Source organism: Mastomys coucha, unplaced genomic scaffold (genome assembly GCF_008632895.1).
Source record: "Mastomys coucha isolate ucsf_1 unplaced genomic scaffold, UCSF_Mcou_1 pScaffold16, whole genome shotgun sequence".
NCBI lineage: Eukaryota > Metazoa > Chordata > Mammalia > Rodentia > Muridae > Mastomys > Mastomys coucha.
Window position 1 is genome coordinate 45,490,906 of NW_022196898.1, and position 21,979 is coordinate 45,512,884.

At 42.5% G+C, this 21,979-nt stretch overlaps 1 protein-coding gene across 12 annotated transcripts in view; it reads right to left on the reverse strand.

The window, feature by feature from the left end:
- LOC116093483 (myomegalin) overlaps positions 1-21,979 on the reverse strand; it is a 193,134-nt gene that overhangs the window by 83,117 nt on the left and 88,038 nt on the right. For all 12 annotated transcript variants that reach the window (XR_004119725.1, XM_031374950.1, XM_031374954.1 and 9 more), the window contains exons 5-8: positions 16,808-16,884; positions 12,819-12,942; positions 12,484-12,659; positions 11,679-11,796 (exon numbers count right to left, since the gene is read on the reverse strand). Coding sequence is in view for 11 of the 12 variants with exons in the window: in XM_031374950.1 (XP_031230810.1) it covers positions 11,679-11,796; positions 12,484-12,659; positions 12,819-12,942; positions 16,808-16,884 (495 nt within the window). In the remaining variant the exon portion in view is untranslated. The remainder of the gene's footprint in view (positions 1-11,678; positions 11,797-12,483; positions 12,660-12,818; positions 12,943-16,807; positions 16,885-21,979) is intronic.

Consider the following 21,979-nt stretch of genomic DNA (forward strand, 5'->3'; position numbering starts at 1 on the left):
ACAAGTATTCTTGTGTTAGCATTTTATTTGTTTTGTTTTGTTTTGCTGTGGGTGCCCCCATTTAGAGTCTGAGAAGTTTCTCTTGGAACCAGTGTCACTTTGTATCCACTGTGTGGCAATAGAGCTGTCGTGCTTCTAACCTCTAATTTCGGCTTAGGAGGGAGTTTCCAAAGAAAGGAGAAGTGGGAAACCCCCATGTTCCAAGCCAGCTGTACTGGGTTTCACTGCTCTAACTCTTCTAATTACTAAAAGCTCTGCCCCGCCCCACAAATGATTCAGGCAAATAAGATGAAACAAACAGACAAAAAAAAAAAAAAAAGTGACATGTCCAAGGAAAGCCACAAAAGTTAGGCTTTGTGACAACACACAAACCAGTACATGGCCTCCAGGTGCTAGAAATAAGAAACAACCATGCTTTCCATCAACTAACGTACATTTGGAAACGCAGACATTAAAATGCAGATACAGTCATGCATGTTAGCATTCCTAAGAGAAATAAGTTTCTCTTGTGTTTAAGCTACCCAGGATAGCTTTTTGTTACAGCGACATAAATGTCTAAGACAGCACTTAGATCACAGTCATTGAATGGATAAACCAGTGTTTTCCCTTTTTGTCTCCATTTACTTAAATCACTTTCATGCTTTACATACCGAAATCTCGGCTGTTTACCATGGTCCACAATGGTTCCTCCTTTCTATGTTACCTTACATTTTCCCTGAGTAATTGATTTTCCTAGGTGATAACTTCTGAGAGACAAGCTGTATCCCTCATACAGCTTGTGTTCCTCTTCAAGTGTTAAAGCCCTCAGCATCCTGTGTAAACCCTGCTGATGGCACTGTATGACCCCCCTCTCTACCTCCTCTGTAGCTCCAAGTGTCAAAGTCCTCAGCATCCCTTGTAAACCCTGCTGGTGACTCTGGATGACCCCCTCTCTACCTCCTCTGCAGCTCCAAGTGTCAAAGCTATGGTTGCTTTTGCTGAGAAGCTCTTACTCCTGAGACCTGTTATTAATGAGGGTTATGACTGGGGGCGGGGAGTGCTGAGTGAGAATTTATGTATGAGTCTCCAGTTCAGCATTCATCAACTTAACATGAGGAACTAAAAGCTTCTCAAAAAAACAAAACAAAACAAAAAAAAACCCTCCTTATATGAAGTTGTCTGGTGTTGCCTAGGCTCCGAATCCCTGTAAGGGTTTCCTTCTCCTCCGTGAGCATTCTGAACACATTCTTGCATTAGCCTCCACGTCAGATCGCTCCATGGAAACACTGGAATGTTTACTATTTTAGGAAATATGCCTGACTGTAAGCAGTGCTGTTTACATTAGTGTAAAAGAGGCATGAATGTAAAAGCTTGAGCATCTGCGGATCCGAGTGGGAAGGTCCTGTTTGAGGGAACTCTGTGCCTACAATGAAATATCTCTTCTCTCTCTCTCTTTCTCTCTCTCCCTCCCTCCCTCTCTCTGTCTAACAATTAGAGAAAATATGAGAAAAATACAAAGCAAGAATTCTTTCCGACCTCTGTTTGCAAGTAAACAGTTTCCCTGTTTCCACAGACCCTGTTTTTTTTGTTGTTGTTGTTGTTTTTGTTTTGTTTTGTTTTGTTTTTAAAAAAAGCTTTGGAAAGAAGCATCTCCTGTTCTGTAAGAAAAAAAAATATCAGAATCTGGAACGGCTATCAGATTTTCCCTGACTATTGCTCCTTTCACCGAGGAAGAGAAAGAGTCTCTGTTAACTGTCTTAACTTACCCAACTGCCCGGAGAAACACAGGTGGGCGAGGTGCAGCAGCTACTGAGTCCCCTGGCTCCAAGCTGTGGCTCTGAATGAACACACAGAAGGACTAGAGGCAAACCTAGAGGGCTGCCACAGTGGCTTGTCACATGTATATAATTGTAAAACCTTTGTAGAAAGTTAATAGATTATCTAATAGAAGTTCATAAATACTGAGTTAAATAATTTTACTAAATGGATGTCATGGGACAGAAAGGAAAAACAGCTAAAAAGTTAGTAAGATTAATGTAATCAAATAATAAGATGCAGAAGCACCTGCCTTTTTTTTTTTTTTTAAATTTATTTTGTGTATGTGAATGCTCTGTCTGCATGTACACTTGTGTGCCAGAAGAGGGCATCGGAACCCATTACAGATGGTTGTGAGCCACCATGCAGTTGCTAGGTATTGAATTCAGGACCTCTGGAAGAGCAGCCAGTGCGCTCAACTGCTGAGCCCATCTCTCTAGCCCCAGAAGCACCTGTCCTAATGTGATAATGTAATGCACATTATATTGGTCAGTTGACACATACTATTTAAGTTTATTGAACATGAGCTCAGAGAGAGAAAGCTCTCCTTTGTCTCCTCTAAAGCTTCCGTCCCTGGGGCAGGCTGGCCCCTCCACTCAGTAGTGGGAAGAGCGAGTGAGCAGCTAAGAGTGTGACAGATACTGTGTCTGAGAACAGCTAGAAGAAAACCATTTCCAACAGAGATCACTATTGTTTGTCCCATAAAAATGGAGCTTGGAAGCACATCCCTAGAGAGAATAGTCTGCTCTGCCCAGAGCCTTTGCTCAGAAACTCTAGCATGACTGAGCAGGGCACCAACTTGATACAAATCTAGACACATCTGGGAAGAGAGAATCTCAATTGAGAAAATGTCACTAGAAGATTGGCCTGTAGGGAAGCTGACAGGGCATTTTCTTGGTTCATGATAATATTGGAGGGCCTAGCCTATCATGGGTGGTGCTACCTATGGGTAAATGGTCCTGGGGTCTTTAAGAAAGCAGGCTGAGCAAGCCATGATGAGCAAACTAACAAGCAGCACTCCTCCACGGCTTCTGCTTCAGTTCCTGCCTCCAGGTTCCTGCCTTGACTTCCCTCAGTGAAGTTCTGAGAGGTGTAAGATTAAATTAACCCCCCCCCCCCACGTTGCATTTAGTCATGCTGTTTGTCACAGAAATGGGTTTATGCTGGATGCTTCAAGTGCTCAATTAATTGCATGGTGTTTTGTTATCTATCCACTACATCTATTGATTCTTTTACTTTTCTTTGTTATGTACCTAGTAGATTCATTCATTCAAAATGGACAGCACAGCCATGGTAGATCATTCTTAGGACCATACAGAACAGTAAAAGGACTAAAGGTTTTAAAGTGAAGTTTCTTGTACTCACATGATACACAGTCTACCTTCCCATGCTGCCATAATACATGGGAAGTGCTTACTAATGGGAGCTGGGGTACATAAGCAGTCTTCCCTTGACTATTTAACCTGGAAGAGCAGGGCCTGTGGGCTCCCATTTCTTCTAAGGGCCACACGCCAACCACAGTGGTTTCGATTGATTGTGAAGACCGAGAGAACAGTGGTAGGGATGTGGACACTGGCTCAGTACTAGAGCATCGTTGTCCCTCAGCGTCAGCTGGAGATTATGGGATGTTTTTTCTGGCAATGAAGAGGACTCTTTAGCCCCTGGCAGTCAGGACTGAAAGTTTAGATATGAAATTTTGGCCCCCTTCAGAGCACATTGTCATGGCAGACAGAGGTGTGGGTGTAAATACAGCGGAACTATGACAATGCTGCTGTCAGCAGGCAGGAGAATGACCACAGCATAGTCATCAGGCATCTTAAATAACAGGGTTCAGCACACGTTATGCTGAGAAGAGGGAAAAGGTGGTTGTAATTATTCTATCTTTTACTCCTATCTAATTCACAGAATGCACTTGGTGAAGCAGTTAATAGCCGTGGGCAGCCATATCTTGCTTTCATGAGGCTGCATCAACCACCTGCATTCGTCAGCGCTGCCTTTTCTAGAATACACACTATATGATTTTTATTTCTCTTGCTTTAAAAAAGAATTTTCCACTGCTTACAACATAAAGTTCTTATCGTGAGTATTTATGGGATTTTCCCAACTATGTATTTCAGCCTTCAGCCATACTTCTTTTTCTTGGGGGGAGGGTATTAGATATTTTCTTTATTTATATATCATATGATTTCTCCTTTCCCAGTTTCCCCTCCAAAAAACAAACAAACAAAAACAAACAACAAGAACAAACCCCTGTTGCCTCCCCCCTCCCCATGCTTGCTACCCACCCTCTCCCACTTATTGGCCCTGGCATTCCCCTGTACTGGGTCATAGAGCCTTCACAGGGCCAAAGGCCTCTCCTCCCATTGATGACTGACTTGGCCATCCTCTACTATACACATGCTGCTGGAGCAATTGGTTGGTGGTTTAGTCCCTGGGAGCTCTGAGGGTACTAGTTAGTTCATATTGTTGTTCATCCTAAAGGTCTGCAAACCCTTCAGCTCCTTTGGTCCTTTCTCTAACTCCTTCATTGGGGACCCTGTACTCAGTTCAATGGATGGCTGTGAGCCTCTACATCTGTGTTAGTCAGGTACTGTCAGAGCCTCTCAGGAGATAGCTATATTCTGCCATAATTCTTAAATGCTTGCTAACAGCAATTACTCTTAATTCCTTAAGTCCCTTCCAGGCCACCTTATACATCTCCCCTGCCTAGAAAGATCATAGCAGTTACGTTAATCATCGCCGACAAAAATGAGTCAGCAGAGGAAGGATTATTTTGGCTCATAGTTTGAAGATGGAAAAGGTGTAAAGGCCGGCATGGCTCTTGCCCATGGCAGTGGGAGCATTAAGGAGTTTGTTTACATCCCAGTGGACAGGAAGCAGAGAAAACTTGGCCAAAGGGTGAGCTGAGCTATAGCTGAAGGCCTGGGCCCACAGTGGCTACTTCTGCTAGCCAGGTTTTACCTCTTAAAGGTGCTAGAACCTCATAAAACAGCTCCACCATTGGGAGACTATGGGGAGGAGGTTAAAGTCCTTGTGAATGTGTACTGCTGATTTGTGTACAGCCATGTCATGGATGCCAGGGCCTCAGACTCATGGGAATGGCAAAGCCTCCCCTAGGTCAGGCTCAAGAGAAGGACAAAGACTTCCCCCCATCCAAGTATGAATGTTGATGAAAGACTAACCTTTAGCTAAATCATTTACATAAAGTATCAGCCATACTTCCTCACCCTGGGTGATTGCAGCCTGAGACTGCTCCCTTCAGAGACCGTATGAGATTAGCTAACTACTTCCTTGATCATGCTGTATATAAAAAAATGCACCAAGTTTCCAGGTGGCTGCTGGTACTGCTCTATCCAAGAGCATAGCCCATCCATCCCAGCTTCATGGGTTTTTTTGTATCTGCCATTTCTTTGTTCTCTGCCACCCCAATCAGGTCAAGTCCAAAGTTGTACAGGTCTCAGCAGAGACTAAGAGTTTAAAGCCATGAGTCTGCTAGAGACATTTCAGAATCAAACCAAAGCAATGGCCATCCTGTCCCCCTACCTGCCTGGTATATTCAGCCTTCACAGCCTGATTTAAGGGGTTTCTACTCCCAAAGACAGAGCCAATTGATCATAGTCATTTGTGGGTCCCTTCAGAACCATGTTCATATTTCTATTCCTGTTTATTTTAGTATTACATGCCTCTAAAGCTAGCTTCCCTAGACTCTAGGACATGCTAATGTGCATTTTAGAAATCCATGGGGTGGTGGGGCTTGCTTTAGTTGTTATGAGGAGGAAGAGGAGGCAAGAAATTCACATGACTTGTGTAGGACAAACCATTGATTCAAATTCTAAATGACTCGAACGTTCTACTGACCACTGACAGTAGTATCCAAGATGTTTGTAATCACCTGAAGCTAAAACTAGATTTGGTTGCATATGAAAACAGAGTGCTAACAGACATTCCATTTCCCATTAATTACTCTACTACGCAAACCAATGGAGAGTGTGTCTTTATTTGAAGATTTGCTACTTTCTCACCACGTAGGGCATAATCACCTGTTTGGGATCTTGCCAACATAGCAACCCAGGTCATGCAGCATCTGAAGCTTTGTAGATACTAGGTAGTGTTTCAGAAGCACACCAAGGTGGTCCACATTATGGAATTTAATTCGTTTTCTCCCTAGATGCTGACACCACTATGTCTTAGGATGCTTTGTAACTTTGTTCTAAGCATTTCCTTAGAGTAGAATACAAGTGATTTTGTCTTTTGAAAATAACAATCTGTTGCTTTTAAAATCTGATGTAAAAACTGGTACCCAGCCAGTCCCTATCTCTAGTGTTACAAACCACACATTCAAGCTTCATAATTGTTCTAGGTAATAAATAGAGGTGCCCTTTAGTGAGCAGGGGACTACTTAAGGTTTCCATACATTTAACATAAAAAACATACTTTAAGTTTATAATGTTTAATGTATAACCTCAAATATATGTTTTACAGGAATCTACAAGCTTTTAATCTTTAAAGTTACTTTATTTTTAGAATTCTTACACTCTTCAAAAGAAATGATTCATAATTTCTCCTGTAGCTTCAGACTTTCTACACTCACCATTAACTGTTCCATGGCACCCTACACAAACTTGACCTACTTAAAGTGTCACCCATCTTCCTCAAGGGAAGGGCAAAAGGCAGATTACCATAACCAAAGCAGATTGTAATAAACTTGGATTTTTAATACATCCTCTACAGTATCAATCACAAAAGCTTTCAAAAAACCATTTCTTTCCTCATGGTAAGGAGTTAATCCTTTGTAAAAGCAATGAAGAATCACAGAGCAGCACATGGGGCTCCTTTTAACTCAAGATGCTGAATTCCTCAAAACAACAATTAACGTCTTTAAGAGTGTAGCGAAATGGACAGAAAATAGCCACAACTGACCAAGTATAGATTAAATAAACTACAGACTGTTTTTGTTTTGTTTTCTTTTGTTCTGACTAAGGAGAGCTGGGAGCTTGGGAAAAATTCAGAATCAAAAGGCACATCCTTGGCTTCAATTATTCCATTGTCAATATCGTCTTGGGCTGTAAGATGGTGTTCTTTATTGTAATCTGATTCAGCTATAATAGGGAGAAGGTGACCTGAACTGACAGTCATATTTGTATCTGACAAGCTTTCCACCAGTTCCTCTAATCATAGTGAGAATCCTGATGTCTACCCTGTCTCCACCCTCTACCACCAGAGTTGGCCCGCCTCTGTAAATGCCTGGGGTAGACCTGTACTCTCTTGCCAATAGACTAATCCACACAAATTATTCTACCACGCAGCTCCATCCCATATGTTTTTTTCATAGCCTACTTAGAGCTACCTATCCTCTCAAAATGCACACAAGCAAGTCCACATGAAAGCCCAGTCCGTGGATCGTAAACCGCATTGACTCTGTTCAGCCATCAACACTGAGAAAACACTCCCCAGTGGTCTCTCTGCATTGTGTCCTCAACAGAGAGTCTTAGTCAAACCTTCTCAGGCAAAAGTTTGGATCTGGATTTGCCCTCCTCACAGTGTCTTCTGTGACTAGATGGAGATATACTTCATGCTGGATAGTCTAGTGTATAGGACCCACTTCCAATCATGTCCTCGGACAGCGGTAGCTGATCTAGTGTAAGGTCTATGAAAATGCCTCCATGGCTGAGACCTGGCTTCAGAGCATCCAGAAACCCCTGATGGCCTGTAAGATCCTGACCTGCTCTCCGATTTAACTTAGCAGGAGTTTCTATTGGAGACTATGACTTAGAATGGACTCTGTGCCCTCCAAATCATCTTCTGCATCACCCACCTCAGCCAGGCACTCCCCAGAACTAGATCAGGGAGAAGTCTGGGCATGAGAGCTGAGGCCTACTCACCCCAGGTCTAGGCCATGGGGAGAAAGAAAGAGAGTCCTATGCTTCACTTGTACTAGCTGGCAGGCGCCAGCAAAATGCACCTTTTGTGTTTTATTACCCTAAGAACAATTCAAAACCGTGAAAATGTCCCGATATTGTTTGTGTTGCTGAAGCAGAGATACATTCTAGGGCTCACTTAGAAAGTCTGGCTTTAGTAAACTAAAGGTCAGGTCTATGGTTATTTCCAAGAAAAACAATGTAGTTGATATTGCAATAATTTTCTCCATAGTAGAGGTGTGCTCTTCAACATGAAAACCACATTCTATGTTCTAGGTAGTCAAAGCCATTCAGCATTGCTGTGAGAATTCTAAGACTGTTCCCATAATGTTCTGGTATCTGTCTATACTTTTGTGTAATTACCATCCTTTTGAAATACTAAAGGGAAAGATTTGCTTCTAAACAATATGCAGGGCAAACAGGCTCAGGGTCTTAGCTTTAGCAATTGGACAAGAGAAAGACATAAAAGAAATACTAATAGATCAAGAAGAAGTCAGACCGCCCCATTTGAAGATGACATCATTCTTTAATTAACAGACTTTATTGCGTCTATTAGAAAACTCTTGGACCTAATTAACACAGGAGAGTTGCAAGATGCAAAATCAATATTTAAGGAGAAAAGAAAGGAAAACCTGGTTGCTTTCATTTATACAGTCTACTCCCTGAAAAAGAATTAGGAAATGTATTCCATTCACCAGCTCCTTAGAATGTAAGTATTTAGAAATAAATATAACTAAAGAAGTGAAAGACCTCTAAGATGAAATTTTTATGTTATTAAAAAAGAAAATCACAGAAGATATTAGATATTGGAAAATATTCTGTGTTCTGGCTAGGAAGAATTAATACTATGATAATGTTTATACTACTAAAATTAACATACAGATATGATGCAGTAACAATTAAAATTTCCATGTCATATCTCACAGGTTTAGAAAAAATAAAAGCAAAGTTTTTAACCACAGAAGAATAGACAAAGCAATCCTAAGGAGTAAGAACAATCAATGGTGGTGATATTACAGTACTCGACCTCAAATTATACCATAGAGCTATAGTGACAAAGACAGTCTGGTTCTAGCAGGAAAATAGACAGTTCAACCAATGGAACGATTAGAGAACCCAGAACTAAAATGGCAAATCTATGTTTACTTAACTTTTGGCAGAAGAGGCAAAACTAGTTAGGAAAAAAGATAACCTATTCAATAAATGGCACTGGCAAACCTGGATTTCTACCTGCAGAAATAAATTAGATACTTACCTTTCACCTTATAAAAAAAATCACTTATAAATAGATCAAGGACCTCAACTGAAAACCTGAAACACTAGAAACATTTAGAAGAAAACACAGGGGTACTCTTCAACATATTAAAATAGGCAAAAACTTTATATATATATATATATATATATATATATATATATATATATATGTATATGTATATGTGTATATATATATATATATATTTATAAATACATATATATATATATTTACTTATTTTTACTTTGTGTGTACAGGTGTTTTACCTGTACGTGAAGTGCCCACAGAGGCCAGAAGAGGGTGCTGGATTCCTAGTGGAACTGGAATTACATATGGTTGTTAAGCCACCATGTAGGTGCTAGGAATTGAACTTGGGTCCTATAAGAGGGCGGTCAGTGCTCTTAACCATTCAGCCATATTTCCAGCTTCAAGAACATTTCACAAAACAAAACAAAACAAGACAAAACAAAACCAGCAGTAGCACAGGAACTAACCCTAAGTACCAACCAATGGGATGACATGAAAATAAAACCTTCTGTTCAGAAAAGGAAACAACCACAGAGGAAACAGATGGCCCAGAGGTTGGAGGATCTCCACCAGCTATACCTCGGACAAGGGCTAATATCTAGAATTTACAAAGAACACCAGAAATTCAATACTAGTTTTAAGGAAATAAAACTGCTAGTCAATAAATGAGCAAATGAACTGAATAGACAGTTTTAAAAGAAAGAAAGAAAGAAAGAGAGAGAGAGAGAGAGAGAGAGAGAGAAAGGAAGGAAGGAAGGAAGGAAGGAAGGAAGGAAGGAAGGAAGAGGGAAGGAGGGAGGAAGGAAGGGAGGAGGGAAGGCAGGCAGGCAGGTAGGCAGACAGACAAAGGCCCAATGACTATTTTTAAAAGTGTTCAATCTCCCTAGCTATCAGGAAAATGCAAAGGAAAACTATGATCAGATACTGCCCTACCCTGTCAGGTGGCTGTCATCAACAAACCTGACAACAAGTGTTGGAGAAGACATGAGGAGAAAGGATCCCTTATTTCTTATTGGTGGGGATGCAAATTAATACAGTCACCGTGGAAATCAGTTTAGAGATTTCCCCTAAAATTAAAAACAGAACTACCATATGACCCTGCTATTTCACTCCTGGGCACACACCCAGAGAACCCTATATCCCACCACTGAGATATTTGCACCCTGGATTTATTGCTGCTTTAGTCACCATGGCAAAGAACTGGAATCATCCTAGTTGTAGATCAACAGAAGAATGGATAATAAAATTTGGTATACACACACACACATACACACACCATATATAATGGATTACTACTCAGCTCTAACAAAAATAAAGTTTAAAATATTGCAAAAAATGGATGGGCTAGTAATGTATAATATTGTGAGGTCACAAAAATCTTAGAAAGGCATAAACCACTTATCCTCTCAAATACTTGGAATCTGGCCAATAATAATATATATATAAACAAATGTCATGTGGGCTCGGTGTAACAGGAAGAAATTAGAACAGAAAAGGCCGGATATAATGGGATGAGAAGGGCTGAAGGCAGGCGGTGGGCACGCGTCATACCGAGGATATGAAGCTAATTGTTCTTCTAGTTCCAATTCTGTTGTGGATAATTTGGGTTTGGGTGGTGGATAAGTGCATAAAATGTATTCAGCCCTGAAAGTGTAAAACTTAGGAAACTCCGCACTTTCATTTTGAGTGCTAATTCTAACTATATATAGTTTCAATAAGTTGTATAAACTTTGGGTTTAGTTAGTTTTGACATGTAATATTTTTATTTATTTGAAAGTTTTTTTTTTAAAAAACAATAAAGCTTATTTTAAGAACATGTTATTTGTAGTAAGAAAGCACTCGGTATTGATGAGAGAATTCTAAAGTTTTCCACATAAATTCTCTGCTATCTATATCTTTGTGTAGTTTCCACCCACTGGGAGTGCTAAAGAAAAAGATCGGCTTCTAAACAATACTGTGCTGCAAGCACAATGGAAATGTCACTGCACAACTGGGCTACAGTCCATGACAAAAGTGAGCAGAATTCCCAAATATAATGCAGATTCCTCATCAATTGGCTTTAAAAACATTCATTTATTTTTCATTATGTGTGTGTGAATCTTGGGGTGGGGGGGTACTGAGCATGTTAGCGCATGCGCTCACAGAGGCCTAAGGAGGTCCGCTTTCCTGAAGCTAGAGCTACAGGTGGTTGTGGGATGCCTGACATGGGTGCTGGCAACCAAAGTCTGGTCTAAAGAGCAGCGAGCCCTCTCAACTGCTGAGCCCTCTCTCCAGCTCCGTAATCAGTTGACTTTAAATTAACCAAAAGGTGGGCCTGTCTTAGTCAGCCGAGCCCTCAGAAAGAGGCAAGGAGCTAGGGGAGCAACAGTCTTTACTCTAGCCGATGATAGCCGCTGCCTTACAGAAATCAATTCTGCCAGTGACACCTGGAGCCTTAGACATCCTTTCCGAAGTCCTCCTCGAGATAAAGAAACCCAGTCCATACCTGAATTTCAGACTTACAGGACCCTAAACCGAGACCCAGCTGAGCCACATCTGGGTCCCTGACATAAAACCTCACAAGGTAAAAAGGTATGCTGTGTTCTAAGCTGCGCAGTGTGTGGTGATTTGTTGTGTCCCAATCGGTAACAACACAGTGCTGGAGAAACTACGAAGCTGGTGCTCAGCCCACCCAGCCTGAACCTTACCTGCATGTGCATGCTTCCTGGTTCCTCCAGCAGATGTAACAGTTGTTGTTTCTCTTGAGACAGCTGTTGCACAAGCCCCTCCTGAGCAGCCAAGCTCTGCCTCAGCTCTTCAATCCTCCTGGGCCAAAGAAACAGAAGGAATCTCTTCTGGCAACCATTCAGCCACTCCGTTATTTACCTGTTTCTACATAGACTCCTGCCACAAACCAGGGAGCTTTCCTATTGGATACCATTGAAGAGCCAACCTGAATAGGAAATCTGGTCCAGAGAGACATGGCTTCTTAAAAAGGGAGGAAACCCCACTGTCTGTACTTAAAGGGGAGCAGCATGACTATAATGTGCTCCCCAACCCAGGTGTACTGACTGGTTTTGTGTGTCAACTTGACACAGGCTGGAGTTATCACAGAGAAGGGAGCTTCAGTTGGGGAAGTGCCTCCATGAGACCCAGCTGTGAGGCGTTTTCTCAATTAGTGATCAAGGGGGTAGGGCCCCTTGTGGGTGGTGCCATGCCTGGGCTGGAAGTCTTGGGTTCTATAAGAGAGCAGGCTGAGCAAGCCAGGGAAAGCAAGCCAGTAAGGAACATCCCTCCATGGTCTCTGCATCAGCTCCTGCTTCCTGACCTGCTTGAGTTCCAGTCCTGACTTCCATTGGTGATAAACAGCAATGGGGAAGTAAGCCAAATAATCCCTTTCCTCCCCAATTTGCTTCTTGGTCATGATATTTGTGCAGGAATAGAAACCCTGGCTAAAACACCGGGGAACACGAAAAAGGCAGCCCCAGAAAAGAAGACCACCAAAACACCTACCTGTCCCTCAGAGCCAGCGCCTCAGAATACTGGTCAGGCTTCACCTGGTCTCCTGATGCATCTCCCTTGTTCTTGGCCGCATCCTTCCACCTCTCTGAGAGCTCCAGATTACACCCCTTCTCTGCCTCCACCACGGTCTCCATCTGTGTGGCTTCATTCTTTGCAAGCCTGGATTCCTGATAAAAGCAGGAAAGCTGAGTGGTGGTAAGGAGCTCGAAGATACAGGGACATCTGATAGACTAGAGAAGCAAAGGGGAGCAGACTGGCCAGAATAGAGTGAGTGGCTCTGGGGCACTGCTTGCCCTTGTCTTTGTGGACCTGTGGACAACCCTCACCTCCTGCAGCAGCTGGATCTTGCTCCCTAGGAGCTCATAAACGTGCTCTGTCTCCTGCTGCCGTTCTTCAACCTGGCGCCGGAGCTCTGCCTCATTCTGGCTGTTGAGATCCTCCGCGTCGGCCCTATGATGGCATAGCATAGGCTAATTAGAGCAGACACCAAACTTCATCTGCAGACTCAGATCACTTCAGCCATTCACTTGGACCAGGGAGGAGAAAGAGAAACACTTGCTCTGCACTGTTCCCAGGAACCACTCTGCCTTTTCTTTTTGAAATTATATATATACATATATATGTATATATATAATCAGTGTATATATGCACATATGTATATATATAATCAGTGTATATATATGCATATATATGTATATATAATCAGTGTATATATATGCATATATATAGTATATATATAATCAGTGTATATATATGTACACTGTGTATATACCCAGTGTATATACATATATATATATGTATATACATACACTGTAGATGTTTACAGACACACCAGAAGAAGGCATTACAGATCCCATTACAGATGGTTGTGAGCCACCATGTGGTTGCTGGGAATTGAACTCAGGACCTCTGGAAGAGCAGTCAGTGCTCTTAACCGCTGAGCCATCTCTCCAACCCCTGCCCAGCCTTTTCATCTCATCTTTTAGGACCTCTAGCTTCTTCCTTGCCTGTCAAGGAGGGTAAGCCTGCTTCCCTGAGACACCACGACTGCTATGACTTCAAGAGGAGGAGCTCATGGGGGAAGGTAAGGCCACAGTCATGGACTTTCCTGTTTAACGGCTCACCTAGTGGGTTTTCCAGCAGCCCACTTCCTTGCTGTTTAGGTTTTTAAATGTTCATTCCACTTAGGTTGCCAGGACATGAAGTTCATGTCCACAAAAGTGCCCTCCGTTACAACCAGGAATGCAGAGAGGACCTGTCCTGAGTCAGGGCTGCCTCTACACAGTTCTATCCAGTGTTGACGGTCCCAGGCAGAGAACAGACACTTCATCTGCATATCCTCAGGTTTTGGCTGCAAGTGGCTTCTCTGACATCCCTAGGAATGGCTGTCCAGGCGCCAGCATGAAGGGGGTGAGGTATCAGCAGTTTATTTATAGTGAACAACAACTGTCCCTGGATATCTGAGGATCAGAAATTTGGGGGCCAAATCAAGTGCTGAGTTATCTTAACTCCGGTTAGGTTTTGTTTGTGTTTTAAGTCATTTTTGTGAGAACCATGAACCATCTTCTTGCTCTCAGAGGGAAGAGCTACTACATGAAATCGTAGGCTGATAAACCACCGCCAAGTCTAATGCACTGCAGTATTTAGATCGGGAGGTTGTCTCTGTGGAGATGGGTTGGACCTCCCCAGGTACGGTGCAACGCCTCGGTGTATAGTGGTTGCTAGTCAGCACCATCTCAGAGGCTAGCCCTGTCTTCTGGTGTTGGCATTGTATAGCCTTTGTGAAGGAGGAAGGGACAAAATGCAAAGAAGGAATTCAGGGATCTGACAATGGCAATGTTTGTGAATCAGCTTCTCCTTTGGCTCCGCATCCCTTGAGCAATTTATTTGCCTGACTAGGAGCTTGTCTTAGTCAGGGTTTCTATTCCTGCACAAACATCATGACCAAGAAGCAAGTTGGGGAGGAAAGGGTTTAATGAGCTTACACTTTCCACACTGCTGTTGATCACCAAAGGAAGTCAGGACTGGAACTCAAGCAGGTCAGGAAGCAGGAGCTGATGCAGAGGCCATGGAGAGATGTTTCTTACTGGCTTGCTTCTCCTGGCTTGCTCAGCCTGCTCTCTTATAGAACCCAAGACCTCCAGCCCAGGGATGGCACCACCCACAAGGGGCAATTGAGAAAATGCCCCACAGCTGGATCTCATGGAGGCACTTCCCCGACTGAAACTCCCTTCTCTGTGATAACTTCAGCCTGTGTCAAGTTGACACACAAAACCAGCCAGTACAGAGCTCTACAGAATGGAGACTATATGTTTTCATTATTCCGAGATCAATTCTCCCCACATCCCAACTTTTCATGTTTCAGAATACTATGCCACCTATAGTAGCATACTATCATAGTAGAATAAAAATAATATAAAATTTTGAAGCATTACAGAAATCTCAATATACATTGCTTTATGGTTATTCCAAGTTTTCTAGAGCCTACAATAGCAGGCAAGTTTTCTTAATGGATGCTACCAAAGACTCAATCCTAATAAGAAAACCCTTTTATATATTATTTTTGTTTTTTGGTTTTTTGTTTGTTTGTTATTTTTTTATTTTTTTGTTATTTATTGCCAACACCTTGAATATACCTGAATATGAAACTCTGATCTTACTTAGCTATCCTAAAGTCCAAGAAATACTATTGCTACAAAAGGTAGATCAGATCAGATCAAACATATTTGGATTACAGGCTATATATTCTAACACCATCATTTAAAACTGTCCTTTAGACTATGACAGAAACCACACAATTATAAAATTAACTTTCTTCTGTTTATAGAGACAACGTTTCATTGTGTGGTCTTCTTCAATATGAATTTGCTACATGGTCTGGTTGCCTTAAACTCCTCATCTCTTGCCTCAGCCATCCCAGTTTAAATTCACAGGTGTGTACCATGGTGCCTGGCTAGAGTAGCCATCCAAGCAGAAGTATACAAAAGGAAAAAAGATCAAGTTTTCTTCTTGCCAGCCTCTGACCTTACTCTCCTAATGAAAGCAGTTTCCAAGAGTTTGGTAGCAACCCTCAAGTTGGTTTGATTTCTTTTCCCTATGTATATATAACAAAGCAACCATACTGTCACACCAGGGAAAAGTAAATCTCATTGGATCTGCCTGTGGGCATGTCTTTAGAGTCATTTTGTCTAGGAGGTGGGCAGTGCCATCCCCAGGCCTGTGGTCCTGGGTTGGACAAGGAAGGTAGCTAAGCAAGCCAGTAAGCAGTATTCGTCCTCGATCTCTTCAGTTCCTGCCTTGCCTTGAATCCCTGCCTGTCTTCCTCCAGTGGTAACTGTTGCCTGACAATATAAATTCTTTCTGATCCAAGTTGGTTTTGATCAATAATTTATCACAGCAACAGAAACACAAACTAGAGCATACATGTTTGCCCCACGAGGCTTGTACTATGAAACATTCATGTTTCCTCTTAGCTTTTTCTAACAAGAACAATATGGAGTGCATTCTTTTTAAGAGCTGTGTAATAGGTCACAAGACAGGTACACTGAACTATCTTCAGCCATTGGCTTATTAATGGATAATTGCTTCAAGTTTTCTGTCGTTACAAAGAAATAATGCAGACATATGCTTGGTTTTATCCTTTCACGAGTGTCTTCATTTACAAGGACTAGAGTTCCTCTAGGGATTATCCGGCTTTTTTTCTCACTTTAAAAGTCAATAAACCAGCCAGGCGGTGGTGGTGCATGCCTTTAATCTCAGCACTTGGGAGGCAGAAGCAGGCGGATTTCTGAGTTCGAGGCCAGCCTGGTCTACAGAGTGAGCTCCAGGACAGCCAGGGCTACACAGAGAAACCAAAAAAAAAGTCAATAAACCATACCAAAAATGATGTCCTAATCCCCATTTTCACAGAAGAATATGAGTGACCATTTTCCTTAAACATTATGCTTTAGATCTTATTAGACTGGTCACCTCTGATAAATGCTACCTGCAAATATCTCAACATTCACTTCCTCCTTATTAGTTCTTTCCTATCTAACAGGAAACTTACAGACTCGGGTCTGGGAGATTTGCGTGTCCGTGGCAAGGTGTTTCTGACCACAGCAGACACATCTGAGTAACAGACACACCCAAGGGAAAGAAAACATGAAACCCATAGCTTCAAATCACAAATTAGAGCCTACATTAAAATGCAAAGGGGAAGGCTCAGGGCTTTGGTTCCAAACTGATTACTCTCTAGTGAGTGAGTTGGAGTCTGGGCAGGATGGAGCTCATGCGTACACACTGCTCTACACAGAGAGCTCAATTCGCAACTCACCATGTTTTATCTAGATGCTGTTTCCTGTCCTGGAGTTCTCGTTTCAGGCTCTCCACTTCAACCTTCAGCTCAATGTTCTGAAAAGCAAACAGACATTCACTGTCTTTAGCCATTGGCGCTTTCTATCCTGGTTCCTGTTTGACTTTGGCCTTGGTCTACAGCATCTCATCACAGTCCTTTCCAGAACCTCTGACATATGTGGAAATCCTGACAGATTAGCAAATGAACTCTCGAGTTTCTGTCACTGCCTCTGAATAATCAACGTCTCCCCCTAGACCATCAGCTCTGTAAACCGTTAGAGGACAGATATATAGCAAAGCCAAAGTTTCCTACTGATCTAGGCTACATTGTATTTTAAAATATGAGGGGTTCTCACTATGTGTGAGTGTGTGTTCATGTGTATAGGTGCACAGGTATGTGCAGATAGAGGTCAGAGGGCATCAGGCGCCATTCCTCAGGAGCCATCTGCCTCCTTTGAGGCAAGGCTTCTCTCCCTGGTTTGGAACTCTGTACTAGCTTAGGCCGTGTGGCAACTGAGCTCCAGAGAGCCACCCGGTTCAGCCTCTCCAGCACAAGAATTATCAGTATAAGATACCACACTTGGCTTTTTAATTTTATTTTACTTTTTGGCGTACGTGCTGGCAATCAAACTCAGGTATCCCACTTATATGACAAGTACTTTCCCAACTAAGCTGTCTCTCCAGCTCTGGGTTTAACTTTTTTTTAAGGAAAATTCTTTTTGTGTGTGTTTTAGAAACAATATCATGAAAGTTTATTATGAAATTGGACTTTTATAAATATTAAGGTGAGAGTGGTTTTGACAGTAAATCTATGTATGTAGGGAACAATTCTTATTAGGATAGGGCAGCTTCTTTGGTTTTGGACCCTGGGTCAAGGGACTGAGTGCATATTTTATATATCAAAGCAGATCTGGCCTCCGGGTTCTCCCAGCATCCCTCAGTCCCTACCTGGCATACCCCGCCCCAGCCCTGAACTTTCCAGCCCAGGGCCTGGCTGCCCTTCCTCCAGAGGCTCCTCCCTATAAGATTCAGACATTTTGGTCTTTCTCCTCCCCTCCCCCCCTCTCCTTCTCCTTTGCTACTCTCTGCACATGCTCCCTTTCTCTTTCTCTTTTCCTCCCCTCCCTCTCCCCCATTTCCCCATGGTGACTCCCCTGGCCTCAATCCTTGGGGCCAGTGAGTACAGCTTCCCAATAAACCTGCCTTTGATATAATCTAATATGGCTTGACTTGGGTCATTTCACCAGCACAGAAATAACCTATCAGTAGCAACCAGCAAGATTTTGGCAAACAAAAACAGGAAATAAAGGTATACCCGTAAAGTATGAACAAGGATTTAGTGATGCTTGCACAGTGCATCCCTGTAGGTTAAATAGCCTGCTGTATACAAGGAGTGGGAAATCAATACAGAAAACATGAGCAGAACCAGGAGGCGGCTCGGTTGCAAACAGTGCTCACTGCACAAACATGAAGACCTGAGATCAGATCTCCAGCACCCACATAAAATAGCTGGTGTGGTCATGTGTGTGCCTGTGGCCCCCACATGGGGTTAGGAGGCAGAGGGATGAGAGGGAAGATCAGAATGGAAGCACAAACTTGAGGATCTTGGGACTTGCTACCAGTGTAGCCTAAATGGTAAGATCCAGGTTCAGTGAGAGATCCTGTCTTCTCCAGGGAATAAAATATAACATTTTATTATGATATTTTAGGGAATACCATAATATCAGTGATAGAGAAGGACAACAGACTTTCTCCTTTGACTTCTTCATGGGGCATGTACTCCCACACATTCACACATACATGTATCATACATGCACCCATGTGGAATATACAAGAGGAAGGAAGCAAGCAAGCGAGCAACTGGTTTGTGAAAGCCATACCAAGAAGACTGGAGGGGAGCTATTGCCAATCAAAGACTCAGCAATAATGTCAGAAGCTACACCCATAAAGTCTCACCAACACGTCTGCCTAAGCATGAGCTGAACAAGGACGACCACAACAGACACGCTAACATAGATAGAGGAAGGCCACGGGCCTCAGATCTATACAAAGAACTACAGGAATCTAAGGAATGCAGAGAGCTGGAGAAAGAGTTCTCCCTGGGGAAGAGCACATCCAACTGGTGCCCCAATACCAAATGATCAGTCCTAAAAACGTACACACAAATAACATTATATCGACTGTGAAGATTGTACTAATGTAGTTAGGAACTGCTGGACCATGTTCCCAGCCTCTTATGATGGTGTGTGAACACATAGGTCATACATATGATATTTATAACTGCTGCCACCAACAGTTAGCAACATTATCATGAGGGAGCAGTGGTAATCCGTTTTCTCTGACATCATAGTATTTCGGGTAGATTTGGTACTCCGAATGTGATACTGAGAACGGGATTTCTAAGCTGACTATTATTCCTGCTACCAGCAGACACAGTTGTTGAACCTGCTCAAGTTTGTTAATGTTTCTCTGTTCAGAGTAAGACAAAGAATGAGTAAAATGTGTTTAACTCATCTTAAACTTTTTTATTATTGTTGTTTATGTTTGATGTGTGTATGGGTGTGCATGACACAACACACACATGGAGGTTAGAGGACAATTTTGTAGAGTTGTTTCCTCTCTTTCTATATTTACATGGATTCTGGGGATCAGACTTGAGTCTTCAGGCTTTTGTGCCAAGAGACTTTACCTGATGAGCCATCTTGCTAATCTGACTTAAGTCTAACACAAAGAAAACTTAATCTATGTTTTTTGAAGTATTGGCAATGATGGGTTTTCTGTTTGTTTTGTTTCAATTTTTTATTTTTTGAGACAGGGTTTCTCCCAGTAGTCCTGGTTGTTCTGGACCAGTCTGGGCCCAAATTCAGAGATCTGCCTGCCTCTGCCGGGGTTTAAAGGTGTACACCACCACTGTTCAGTTGGCAATTATGCTGTTATCTCCGGCTAACTTAACTAAGTCAGGGAAGTCTAGATGTTTGTTTAGCCACCTCAGATAGGTAAACAAGGCTTCAGAAAATAAAGTCTCATAGCTGGACAACCGAGGTAAATGCCTGGGATACTTAAATAACCTGACAGGTTCTCTATCTCATGGTGTTTCACAGAGTCTAAAACAAGCAAAAGCTGATCAGCGGATGATCTTCTGAAACACCTTTTGCAAATATTTTCCATGAAATCTGCATGTTCTAAAACAAAACCAAACACATCCACAAGGAATGCAGGAGCATGGGAGGCCCGGCAGACACCCAGTGCAAAGCCACAGAGCACCAGCATCACATGGAGACTAGCTAATCACCCTGGGCCTCCGTTTCCTCAGGGCTTGGGTGGCTGCTTTCCTTATCAGTGAAGACAGTAATGATCATCTCACAGGGGATTTTGTGTAGAGTCATCTCACAGGGGATTTGTGTAGATGAAGTGAGATGGTGCGCAAAACACACCCAGTCACCACCCGTGTGAAGATGTTCACCATCCAAGGCTTTGGCATCTATCCACTTTGAGTCGTTTATTTTAAATCTAAAGAATTTGAAAGCCAGGAGGGTGGCCTCTAAGGTAAAGACAGAAACAAATGCAGTTCTACCCTGGCCTCACTATTTCAGAGATCAGCTCTGAAAACAACACCCACTCTTGTGTGGTTTAGTTCACTGTGGGAAACTGTACGTAGAAAGCGTGATGTAGGGAGTCCATCCTTGAAAGTCTTTATGGGGGCAGCAGATATAATGGCCGAAAGCTAAAGTACTGAAGGCCAGGAGTGGGCTGGGCAAGGCACCTGCCCTCTAGAACCTGTAGTCTTCTCCTCTGTCAAGGGGACTAGAGTGGTCCTAATCTCATACAGATATTAATATAACTAAGTGAAACAATGGACAAACAGGCATAGTCCTGGCATGCTATAAACATTCAAAAAACCTTGGCTATTGCCAACACTAACGGTAGTGATTTGTCCTGTCTGGCTGAGATAGCTGAAGCTGTGGTCCATAACCACATATTAGATTAACATGGAAGCATAGAAAGGAGAGAAAATTAGTACACTAAATGCAGGATGCCCCAGCACAGGTTCCCAGTCTGAACACTGCCCACGTTAGTCTTTTGAGATAAGTAGTGAAGAGAAATTTAAAAAAACGGTAGGGGAGGGAGAAAAGAGACGCAGAGTTACGAGTTATGTAATTTATGGTGTAGTTTATCTATATTTCGTGAGTATTTCTGTATAAGTTTTTTCCAAGTATAGCTTAAGTCGGTCCCAAACTACACTTGCTTATTATATCAGCAGATCTTGTCAGCACTGCATTAAAATATCTAGAGAAATTTATGTACCGAAGAAAAGGGAGCTGGGGAAGAAGGCACCTCTTTTGCCACATGCTCCCGAAAGGAATATCCAATTAGCTCACGGAAAACCTTCAGCGCTGAAGCTTAGGTTAAATGAGAAAGACCCTAAATGACATCACAATGTCAGCATTTAGAATCACAGCCCAGGGGGCTGGAGAGATGGTTCAGCGGGTAAGAGCACTGACTACTCTTCCAAAGGTCCTGAGTTCAAATTCCGGCAACCACATGGTGGCTCACAACCATCTGTAATGAGATCTTACGCCCTCTTCTGGTGTGTCTGAAGACAGCTACAGTGTAATTACGTATAATAAATAGAATCACAGGCCAGGGCTGCCACACTTAGCAATGCACAGGACTTCAACAACGCTTGCCATGACCTGCAGAGTGCCCTAACCCGGAGACCAGTAAGACCAGGGTCTCAGCAGCAATCTACCTTAAACATGGCACTCCTTAAAATGATTTCCCTGCCTGCATTTACGTCAACTAGGACTGAATTAAAAAATACAACAAACTGGTCAGCTGACTGTTTCCGAGTTTTCAATTTTAACTCTAAAATGGATTTAAGTGCTCATAAAATTCACAAATGTAGTGATCTCTCTTAAGAATAATATTTTCAAAAACTTTCCCAATACAATTCATGACAGAATAAATCCAACAACGAGCCAGCTAACAAGGGACCAATGGACAAAGGAAGATGATCTACCCTACAGCTGTTCCCCACTCCCACCCCTTCCCCTGCCCCCCAGTTCCCCACCAACGATTGGGGAAGGTGCTGCTACTTCGTTTTAAAGATGTACAGGTTTGTTACGTTCCCATGTGGGTTTCTATCCATGCG